Source organism: Microchirus variegatus (assembly GCF_963457635.1).
Source record: "Microchirus variegatus genome assembly, chromosome: 13".
Lineage (NCBI taxonomy): Eukaryota > Metazoa > Chordata > Actinopteri > Pleuronectiformes > Soleidae > Microchirus > Microchirus variegatus.
The window spans coordinates 7,451,577-7,463,921 of record NC_139814.1 but is presented as its reverse complement, the minus strand read 5'-3'; the positions used below and the strand labels follow the sequence as shown (position 1 = coordinate 7,463,921).

Here is a 12,345-nt window from a genome sequence, read left to right as displayed (position 1 = left end):
TTAACCTAAATACTTTCTGAGAAGGGAAAGCACAATTCTGCTGCATAAGTGAGAACCGTCTAACTGTACAAACACACAGAAGTGCACATACAGAGTCACAGCTGTGGGTGTGCAGTGCAGCCGACAGTGTGTGGAACAATCACTGATCTGTATTGTTTCAAGTAAAAATAGGTTTTGTTTTCTCCTCTTCATGTTACGATTCAACACCTTTTTTTTTTTCTTTTTTTTTACCAGCAATCTTGTTCGTTCACAGATGAGCGTCTTTATTTTAGGGTATGACATGTTAGATCATTGACCTCGGTAAATCAACCTAATACTTTCCAAATAGAGCTATGCAAGTTATCTGGTGGGAATTCTTCTAATGTTTAATATTGCAATATGCATCGCAAAAAAAACCAATATAATTTTTTTCCACTATCATTGCAGCCCTAGTAGCCACAATTCCGTTGCATCTGCCAGAAGTTGAGAACTGTTGATCTTTTCGAGCTAGCGCTCCATCCAATCAAATCACATGTTTACAAGTATACCCAACAACAGCAGACATCAACATCACCTTAGCGACATAAACAACTCTTGCCACCCATTGTCAAGCATTGATGCAAAATGTACACGTGACTCCAGCATTACAGAGAGTAGAAATTCAAATTCAACACTTGAGTTTTTGTCACTGTTTATTTACACACTGACTCGGTCACCCCTACCTACATCCTGTCACCAGTCAAGCTTACAGACTTACCTCAATGTCCATTACTCATCTCCCTTAAGAACAGTCATTCACTATTTACTAAATGGAGTTCTCAAAAATGATAATTTACACTTCAGACATTACATTAGCACTAGCGGTCATCCGTCTGCATCATAGCATTACTGCTTCATAAACTTCTTTATGTAGTTGTAAATATTCTTATCCAGTTTTACAAGGTTACAATATATTGTATTGTATATTGTATAAGAGGCTCAAAGGTAAACATTTTAGATGTGACTGTCAAAAGTTTTACTGGAAAATGTACAGCAATGCCAGAGTTCATTAAACCTGTTAAAATGTTCTGTAGACAGTTGGAAAGCTGACTTCAGGAAAATCCAGTTTGCCTTGGTCAGCAGCGACATGCTGTAATCTCCTCGATGTGTTTTTTACAACATATGTTTAAGGGATTGTCATTAAATGGGTAATTTTGTCTGAGCGTAAGTAGACGTGCAGGCCACTTTATCAGTGGGTAGGGCCTCGCGTTGCTTTTCAAAATACTTAATTCTCCATGGCATGGATTCCACAACATGTTGGAAACCTTTTGACCATCTGGTCCATGTTTAAATGATTTTGTCATGTTATCTCTGCAGATTTGTCAGCTACATGTTCACGTTGCAAATCTCTTGTTCTTTTACGTCACAAAAAGGCCACTGAATTTCACTGATTTCAATCTCATGGTTACACCTAGTTACCAGTTTTGACGTTCATTTTTAGCTGGGGTCACAACTGGTCAGCTGACCATGTTACTATATTGTGGTACTCAAAACATGACTGGCTGATTTAGGCAAGGCAAGACTATCTGTATAGCACATTCTTACTATCTCAAGAATGAAAGTGTTCTTTGCCAGGAATTACGTACGTGTTTTTGGTTTCCATCAACAACAAGACAAACAGAGAGGAGGAGATTAGAAGGAGAATAGAAGAAGCCCCAGAATGGAGCCTTGGGGAACTTCATTAAATTTCTATCACCTCTGATGTGTAATTATCAGTGTAGATACAACCTAATTCATATCCTTCAGACCAACATTCAGATCACATCTTGTCTGCATTATTTTATGTGCTGGCACATGATTATCTGAATGGAAAATTACATGAATAAGTAGGTGTGAAGGCATTTCTATATAGGTGATGAGTGCGTCTCTTTCCTTCTGTTCAATGAGTTGTCAATGGACTCTGCCCCATAATGAAAATAATAATAACCTGTGAGATTAGATGAAAGAGATAAAAATGATGTACAGTTACCCCAGTACCTCTGGCAACATTCACACTCTAATTGCAAATTATTATCAACTAGTACAACTTTAAGTGTTTGTTCAGGAAGATCAGTCAAAAAACAGGATTCCATTAACCTGCATGTCTCCAACTGGTGAATGGAGAATATTTAAAGCGGACCTAGACAGGAAGTTTTAATTAACGCTGTTTTTTAGTGTGTATCTGCGTCATTACCTTGTTTAAGAAGCCCTGAAGATTCTAAACAAACATGTCAGCCACTGCTGAGAATGCTGTATTTTATTGTAATCTCGGGCTTTAGCGAGATCTCTGAAAAAACCCGGTCCGGTTACGTAGACACCGGTTCTCCGGAACAGCAGATCCTCCTGCTCCGGGCACTAGTCCGTGCACATCCGGTTGCGTACATTGAACTGCAGAAGAAGAATAACGTCCGTTGTGGAGGTGTTTCATGAGCGACAGTGTCTTCTGACACTGGGTCTGACTCCGGGTCAAAGTCATAAAAGGGACTGCGGTGGGGAGTCGTGACAAAGCTATTTTTAAACATTGTTAAAACAATGTTTTGATAATGAGTAGCAGTGCATCCACCGTTCCAGAGGGGGGAGCTGCGCTTCTGAGAGAGCAGGTGTGCTGAATATGTCACTTTGGGTACTGGCCAATCACAAAACAGTTGGGAAGCCGGGGTGAGAGTTGAGTCGGAAATATCGTAGCTGGGAAATGGCGTCAGAAAAGAGGATTTCTATCGGCTCGTTTACAGCAACTAGGAGGCTTTTGACCACTAGTTAATGTATGTAAGTAGACCTCCATAGCTAACATGTGCAACAGGACCACTCTATGTGAGCTTTAACCTCAACTTTTTCCTCAAGTCACTTGTGGGCTTTAGATGTACAGTTACCCCAGTGCCTCTGGCGACATTCACACCCAAGACAAACCCCCCCCCCCCCACACACACTTCTTGAATTTGCCAAGAAGTGTGGAAATGTCACTCTTTACTGAATCCTTCAATTTGAATTTCTCTAAAACTAAGTGACATTGGGCCCAAACGTTAGATTTAGTTACAGACCCAGCGAGGATAAACCAAATACCTGATGAACAGCAGAGAGAGTGCAAGAAGGTTTACGATTGTTACCGAGTGTCTTAGTTCGTCCACCTGCCAGTTAGGCAGAAGAAAACCAATGAAATGACAACTTCATCAATGAAATTTTTATTTTCAAACAAAGCAAAACTCAAAAGATATATCATTGTTGAGTTAATATTAATGCACTAGTGTGCACCTTTTCTTTGGCAGGTTTGAAGATAATCAAGAACAAGCACATTTAATAAAAAGTACAAAAAGAATAATTCTGTACAAGGCTGTATAATACAAGTGTATAACTAAGGAATTCGAGGGGGAACATTCACGTAATCTGACATCAGCTGTTGTGCTCATACTACATTTATCAGTGCTGAGAAATTAAAAAGACACAAACGGAACTTCACTTCAGTGCCGAAAACAACCACAGTTTTTTAAGAATTTCAAGCATATTTTCTAGTCTTCCAAAACGGGGAATACTTTTTGTCCGTTACTATGTGTGTGCTACAAAAAAGGACCATTGTCAGTAATTATAAAAGTCAGTTTTTTTCTTTTTAGCTTAAAAGATAATATGTTGTCCACTACGAGGTCTTGTATTAAATCTTAACAACTTTTACAAAGTTATTCATATTCAGTTTCAGAGCTTTTGCTTCAGCTGTCATGGCTGTAATATATTATGGTAAGTATACAGTACATTCATTATTTTACAACTATACTAATAAAATATTAACTTATTATATTGATTACTGTAGAAAAGGTCACGGCTCTGCATACCATGTCATTTCTCTGCACAGAGTTAGTAACAACACTCAAAATGTGGTTAAGTTAAGCACACTTCAAAAGTATTTAAAGCCACACTATGCAACCTTTCTCTACCTTAACAATAATAGTTACAAAAGCATTTTGATGGGCCACTGACTTTGTGACACATCCATTCCCACGCTGCATCATTTATACCTCCTCTTTCAGATGATATCAGGTGTTTGTGGGTTTTTTTTTCTTTGCTTTCATTTTGGCAGTAAAACGTTACATAGTGCTGCTTTAGGAGATATGGTTAACTTTGATTATTTCACAAGAGTATGAGTGGATCACTTTTTATCTTGCTGTTTTTCCTGTCTGTATCGAGGATATCATTGTGGTTGCACATTCATTAGTTGTACAGTGGGCACAAATGGAAACACAAACTGCACACCAATGTGCCGGTGCACTTTATGCGTCCCGTTATGAGTCCGTGCGTTAAAAGCTGATCCTCTCTTCATAAAGTGACAACAATAGCAGAATGCCCCACCCACTGATAAGGCCGATGCTCTGCAGAACAAATATCAGCCAGGGTCTCTTGTTGCTGACGTGAATCATGGTGGGGAGCTGGAGAGACACAAAAAGAGTTGAAGGCAAGTTAAGATCCCCTTTGTCTGTATATCATTTACACGTGACTGTCATTCACTGTAGGTACGCTGAAACACTCACCATATCAGCCAGTCCCACGTATAGAAAGAGTCCTGCAGTGACAGCAGCTATCCACTGTTTGGTTGCCAGGTCAGTGGCAATTGACAGAGCAATATACAGGCCAATAAATGAGGTCATGGCACTGCCGATGTTTAAAAGCAAAGCCTTGCGCACAGACACACCACTATGCAGCAAAATGGCAAAATCGCCTGGAGAGAAACAAGCAACAGGATAATGATTGTAAAAATCATTTAGGGAAAAAAATGGATCAAATCAAACACTTAGGTTGTTTTCTTTACCCAGTTCGTGTGGTAGCTCGTGGCAGAGGACAGCCAGCGACGTGGCCAAACCAGACTTCCATGACAGGGAGAAAGCTGCACCTATCGCTAAACCATCTGCAAAGTTGTGGATCCCATCACCGATAGTTATCATGTAGGGCAGCAAACGCTGTTCTACACAGGCAGACAGGCAAAGTGGTAGTTGTAGTGAGGCAGATGCACTTATGGAGGCTTTCATCACAACTGGGTGATGTCATTCTTGTTTTTGTGTTTACTCACTTCGAGTGATCCTCAGGAGTCGAGCTGTAGGCAACTGGACTTGCTTAAAACGTTTGAGATGTATTCGCCAGTTGCCTACAGCTTACTCGAGAAGATGACCATGAGCTGGAGGACTGAGAACCTTCACAACCACTCACCTCTAGTGCGCTCTTTTGACATTGTTTTCTCATCGTCATAGCCAACCTGAAACGAAAATGTTACATAAATTGAATTGGAGCATAGACATAGTAGCAGCACATCCTATTATTGATGTAAAATACAGGATATTTAGCTCCTAGTTCTGTGCAGGTGAATTACTGTAAATCCTCTTTACATTTGTCCTCAGATCCTGGACCAAGTCTCCTCATTTCCATTTTAGATGTTCCAGCTGAAATGACAATATATCTCACCAGGTCTGCTTTTGAGGTTGACTTGTTTTTCTGTGTCCTTTCCTGTTGATACATCTCTAAAACCCTCCCATGGTCACAGTGGTGAGGCTCTGCTTCTTCCTAAAGGGGGAGGAAGAGGAAGAGAAGACAAATTAAAAATGATAAAAGGAGGACAAGTAATCACACAGGTATGAGGAAATTCATCTACACGCAACACAAATTAAATAAACATGTTCAGTATTGTGTACTAAAAGCACATTCAAGAATAATGTACCTGTATGTGGAACCCTTTTGTCCATGAATATAAATGACAATGTTTGAACAAACGCAACTTTTTTAAACTTTGAGACACGGATCTGATACTTAGATATTCACCTTAGTTTTAAGTTGTATCTGTTTAAGTGTGTTATTCGCTTTTGTCGTACTTACCGCATGATGGTGTTGGTGATGGTGGTGATTGTTATTTTTATACGTGATGAGAGAGAAGATTGTCTCCATCAGGTAAAAGTAGTAAATCCCGGCCAACACGACCAACATCTTGTAAATGTAGTCTGGCGTTTCCTCCTGGTGTGCTTGTGTATGGCGCTCGTGGCTGTTGCCGTTGTCTGAGTGCACATGTAAACCCAGAAACTGGACACAGAGAGAGCACAGAACAGGTCAAGCTCAGCATACTTCATTAATGCTTCATACTTTTACTAAAGGGATCCTGTTTTGCGGCATGTTGACTTGAAACTTGATGCACTTGTTTAAATCACTCACCATGGGTAAGAGGTGCAGTAGAGCATCTCCAGTCAGAGAACCCACAGCCAGACTGATGCAAAACTGGATACACAACTGGAACATACTGGTGCAGGACGTACACAGCAGCAGCACGATGCCAAACATGGACGTCAGTGTAATTAAGACATTGGCGAGAGTTGCATAGAGGTATCCTTACAAAAGGAACAGAGGAAGTTGTATTTTAGAACAATGAATCAGTCAGCCAAGTTAATCTGGTTGGTTTGGAAAAGTTAACATTTTTGTTCTCAGTCACTAAAATTATTATTTTTTTCAACCAAAAGTTTAACTTACAAAGTTACATTCTTCAAATGTCTGTTTCATATTTTGAATATTTAGTTTACATATCTAAATAAATGCTTTATGTAAGTACACCATATTCAAAATGTAGATTGGAGAGATAGACAATTACTGCCGTTAAATTAATATTTATTTAAATTTAATTGTAATGTATGTGGGGTCCCACAGTTGGTGTAGTGGTTAGCACTCTTGCCTTTGCAGCAAGAAGACCCGGGTTCCTGGGTTCGAGCCCTGTTTGGAAAATCTTCGGAACAAGGGTCTTTCTGCAAGGAGTTTGCATGTTCTCCCCGTGTGTGCATGGGTTTCCTCCGGGTTCTCCGGCTTCCTCCCACAGTCCAATAACATGCTAATTGGTCACTCTAAATTGACCGTAGGTGTGAGTGTGTGAGTGTGTGAGTGAATGGTTGTTTGTCTCTATATGTGGCCCTGTGATGGACTGGCGAACTGTCCAGGATGTACCCCGCCTATTGCCCAATGTCAACTGAGATGGGCACAGCACCCCTGCGACCCTCTGGTGGAGGATAAAGCGGTAGATAATGGATGGATGGATGTAATGTATGTAAGAAATTAATTCACATGTTGTCATTGTCTGTGTTTGCAACTTCTCCAAACAGAAGCAGAGGTAGGCAGGTTGTAAATCCAGGCCACACACTTACTCTCAGTCATGGTGAGTCCATCTGGTTTCACTTGGCCTGTGTTTTCTGCGCAGGCTCCACTCAGGATCTGCTGGACGAGTGCAGGGCTGAGCCGAGTCATGTCGGACCGGCCCAGACCAGAGCCGTTTACTGCCGGACCAAGAATCTCGACCAGCTCTTCAGCCGAGAAACAGTGCTGGGAGAAGTCAAAGCATTGGTTCTCAGATGCATAATCTCAGAGGTACTGGAGTAAGTAAAAATAAAAAAGGTTTTGGCTCTTCCTAACATTCTGTGTGTGTTTTAGATCAGAAACTATTCATGGCTAAAAAGTGATGACGATGTGCAGGAGATGACATTTGTTCCTCATGTTTTTCTGCACTATATGATGACATGAAGTGAGTCGGTCGATACCTGATCCCAGGTAGAGTTTCCTCCGTGTCCCTCCTGATGTCTGTGGCTGTTCCTCTTCCTCCGCCTGGCACCACTGTGATCGTGATCTGCATGTTCATCCTCATGGTCGTGATGGTCGTGATGGTCGTCGTGGTGTGACCCTATGTTCAGACTCAACATAAGAGCCTCCAAATCTGCAGAGCAAAGAGATGATGTTGGATATTACATTTTCAGGTAGAAAAGATTACATGACTAATATATCAAACACAGAGGTGTAGTGATGGTAGTATTTCAGAGGAAATAACACATTAACTTATGCAGAACTGCTCTCAATACACTAAAAACAGGATCTGGGTTTTCCAGTGATCACAGTCTCTCTCTGTGCTTGTATCTTTGCCCATGTTTGTTTTCAGATTCCTGGATAGGACCTTTACCTCTGACAGTGAAGTTATCTGACCCCAGATAACCCATGAGGTAATCCAGGAAGTAGCTCTCCTCAGGCAGGGAGTGGCTGATGAAGCAGTGACCGTGCAGAGCGTGAAACAGTATGCGGCCCAAAACTGCACCCACTTCCTGTCCCTGTTCAGGTAATGATGCATTGACCTCTGCCATGATGTCACTGACTGATACACAGCTCTAAAAGGACAGAGAGGATGAGAGGATGAAGTTATTCAAATAAAACAAACACACTTTCCAGAAGTTGTGCTGTTCGATGAAGGTTTCCAAGCATTTCCTCTGTTCTTATTCTTTTTTTAGGATGCTTTCCAGCATAAACGTGTGTCACTAAAGCTGGAATCACTGTGATTGGTCAAAGTCTCCTGTGAGGATCCAGATTTTTCTAAATCTCAGAACCCAGAGCAACAGAGGTCCAATTTTCTCTCAGATCACTTAATTTACATTAAACTGAGGACTTTAACTTATGTTAAAAATAAATGTTAAAACTAGTAAATTTGTGATTTTTTTTTCTTTTGATGTTATCCTCCCTCTGTTTGGTCTTTATGAACAGAAACAATGCAACACTATTTGTTTGCTGCATCCTTCGTCTGAAAACAGGGTATATCAAGCAAAACTATCAGACCTAAATGAGGGAGTGAGTATACAACAGTAGTTGTGCGAAGGCAAGAAGCATTTATCTCTTCAAACGGCTAAACGACCAGATTTACTGAGCAGTAGAATTCATCCCTGAAAAATTTCGTGGGTGCCTCTTTGTGTTTTCAGTCATACATCCATCCTGTTTGCCTCGATCTGAAATAAATCATCTTGTGTGTGGTACAGCAATACTGAGAAACACAAAGAGAGTTGTGTGCTGCTGAGAGGCTCAATCAGCACTGTGTGTAAACTAATTTGACTCATTAATGGTTTGTATTAAACCTAAACTTTGGCAGTGGAAAAAAATGTTTTTTAATCTGATTAATATGGAAATAAATGTAAATGTAATTGTGATAATGCTGGTTTGTTGGACGGATGACGGTGTATTTACTGTACAATTCCCAATTCATTTATAGACTGATATTTGCATCAAAGATATGTCATTCTAATTTCTATAGAACAGAACAAAAGAATGTTTGAATAGTACAACACATTTTTATTTTGCTGTCGTCTTAAACTTACCTCACTGTGTAACGGCTCATAGTGGTGGTGAATCTCTTGAAGCAGCGTCTCTAATCCATGACCGTCCATGTGTTCATGGTGGTGGTGGGCCCCACTCTTTTCATGCTGATGTTCATGTTCATGATGCTCCTCATGTGTGATCTCCTGTAGGAAACGTTCGGTCACATCACCCCACCTCCCCTGTCGTACTGAGGTGCAGACCAGGTCGGGAGCGGTTAGGTACAGGACGCAGCCGGCAGCAAGGTGAGTGAACTGAGAAACACCGATGGTCACATTTTCACTGCCTTTTCCAGCTTCATCCTCCGCATGGCCAGAGTGATTGGTGATGAGCTGGTGAACGCTGCCTGGTAGATTGCACTGCACACACAGTAGAGCACACACACACACTGAGCAAAATAGAAAAAAAAACTACTACATACTGAACATCCTGCAAGAACTAAACCAAAGTTTCTGTTTCTGACGTCATGTTAATTTGATCTTTTCACCATTTTATCCAATCTATAAATGATTGTTATTATTATTCATTACGTTTATATAACGCTTTTCTATATACCCAAACCGCTGGTATTTGCTTATTATTCATGATACACACATTCTCACTGGTGGTGGTAAGCTATGTCTATATCCACAGCTGCTCTGGAGCAGACTGACGGAAGCGTGGCTGCCAATGTGCACCAAACAGCCCCTCCGACCATCACCATAGTAATTCATACACGTATATAGAGATACATTCAACCCTCACACTCACACCTATGGTCAATTTACCTAATTCCCATATTGCATGTTTTTTGAATGATGTCAGCTGTCGGCTCTTTCGCATCCTTGTACTTTATATATTTGTTTATCATCAAATGACACACAATGACGGACATCTGTCTTGACTGAGAAAAAAAAACTCATTACAGTGATATAACTTAATATTTGTCATTTCCAATGGCAGAAATTTTGATGTTGATTCAAAAACATCTTAAAATTACGAAGTGATTCATTTTCTGCATTTTTGCCGTCTATATAGAAACAGGCTGTATAATACGAACTCGCAATGTCAAACTGACATTATAAGGTGGGTTCAAACATGGTTTATTATTTTACTATTCATTTTATTATTGCTGTATCAGGCATGATAACACTCTTCCCTATATAACAATCCAATGGCAGTATTTGAAACTCTCGTTTGGTTATATAAACGGTATTAACAACCCTGTTTGTTTTTATCCCACATTCACATAAGTTGTACAACACTTATACTTATTAACCACACACTGTCCATTCATGCAGATTACGTCTGATGTGGAAAGTTCAAGGACTCCCACTCCCACTTCCTGGTACAATGAGTTCATTTAAGTTGACTAATGACCATGTAGTTAATGAAATGTAATAATCATTACATTGAAATAACTGATTTCGCAAATCTTCGTTTTCTTGTGAACTTTTCTGAAAATCGCATGCAAGTGAAAAGTCAGAGACTGAAAAGTCAACATGACGTCACAGCTTTGCAGGTTGTTATTCTTATGTGAATGGATTCATTTAAATTGTGTGACTAATTTAAGGAGAATGTTGTTTCGAACCTGATAGATCCCTGACTCAAAATGTTCAAATGTTGTGGGCCTGTTTATGACAACAAATAATAATGATACATCTTGATCAGGGTCGTGTGGACAACAGACGACTTTAGGATGTAAATACAAACAGTTAAACTGGCCCAGATTTTTGTTGAACTCTAATTTACTCAGGAAGCAACTGAAAACTAACTATTCATGTACATTCAAATGTAAACGAAATGTATATACATCTTGATCAGGGTTGTAAAGTTAGTGACTTTAAAGTAACATTAAGAAAAAAAAAAAAAAGTCAGATTAAAGTCAGAACAAAAATGGTCATCTCTCTCTCTCTCTCTCTCTCTCTCTCTCTCTCTATATATATATATATAGAGAGAGTATTTTTGAGTATTAGTTTCACATGTAAAAAATTATTTTGAAAGAAAACAAACAAACCGCATGTATTTTGAGATTAAAGTCAGAAAGTCAGTATTCTGACAAAAGTCAAACTTTCAGTCAGATAATTTTTCTCAGAATTCATGCTGATTTATTTTTGTACATGTGGCACTAATACTCTCCCATAACAATATGTTTTAATTTTGTTTCCAAAAATATTTGTGGCACTAATCATCTTCCATATTTGTTGTCAGTATACGCGTGTATTGCTATATATACTGTTTTATATTTAATAAACGGAACTATTCAGTCGTTGTTACAGCAGTAACTCCAGCAGATTGATTATCTTTTGGACCTTGCCCTCTCACAGTAGAACCGACTTCTCGCCACACGGCTCTTCGCAACCTGGCGGCCGAGTTAAGCTAATAAAACTTACCTTTTCACACGGCACTTCACCGCACTGCACACGGTTCTCCAGTGTATTAAAGAGGGTGTGAAGAGACTCCCCGGTCAGAGACTGCTGTCCCGGAGACACCACGCTGACCACGTCCCTGTAGACTTGCTCCACGACGGGAGATCCCGATACAGAAGCGAGCACACCGCAGAGCGCGTGTAGAGAGAGAGGAAACAACAGCAGAGAGGAAAACATCTTAAAACTTTACTTTTCCCTTTACTTTTAAATCACTTATTCTCTAAGGTGGGGGAAGAAAGTGGTGTAGAGGCTGATGTAGACCCGAGGTATTTCTACAGACTCTCTCTCAGCTGATATCAGTTTAAAACCATAGCACCTTCAATGAACCTCGACTCTGGATTGTGATTGGCTGAGATCTGGCTCGTGCTGCCCTTTACCTGGCTATTAAAACTGGTGTCATCTGTGGGGGTCACAACTCCCATTAAACGCCATTAAAGCTTTTGGATTTCCTTTTTCCCTTTTCTTCCTTCCTTTGTTCACTTTGTCCTTTATTTGTGCTTTCATTCTCTTTCTTGTTAATTTCTCTCTTGCAGTCTTTTATCTTTCTTCCTTTTTTTGTACACTGGCAAAATGTTCTTTTAGAAGTCAGCCATAAAACTTAAAGTGACAAATTAGTTTGTTGGTTATTGTCTTTGATAAGGAGTGGAATGCTGAGTTATTGTAATAGAATGTTGCTACCTATGAGTTAAAGCAGAGGTCCTCAAAGTTTTTATACCTGAGGGCCAATTTAGGAACCCAACATTGGACTGAGGGCCGCCAAAGGAAAAAAAACCAGAAATAAATCCCATTTGTAATAATTTTAATGACCAGA

The 12,345-nt window shown here is 39.9% G+C and overlaps 1 protein-coding gene across 1 annotated transcript; it reads right to left on the bottom strand.

Annotated features, from left to right (window-relative positions):
- Window positions 1-4,280: 4,280 nt before the first annotated feature.
- LOC310936020 (zinc transporter ZIP4-like) lies at window positions 4,281-11,711 on the bottom strand (the record flags this gene model as incomplete). Its single annotated transcript, XM_083900041.1, has 12 exons — window positions 4,281-4,409; window positions 4,512-4,699; window positions 4,790-4,942; window positions 5,185-5,230; window positions 5,437-5,535; window positions 5,845-6,045; window positions 6,175-6,347; window positions 7,149-7,323; window positions 7,539-7,711; window positions 7,952-8,153; window positions 9,129-9,485; window positions 11,499-11,711. The coding sequence occupies 12 exons, from the start codon at window positions 11,709-11,711 to the stop codon at window positions 4,281-4,283; spliced, it is 2,109 nt and encodes a 702-aa protein (XP_083756167.1).
- Window positions 11,712-12,345: the final 634 nt, after the last annotated feature.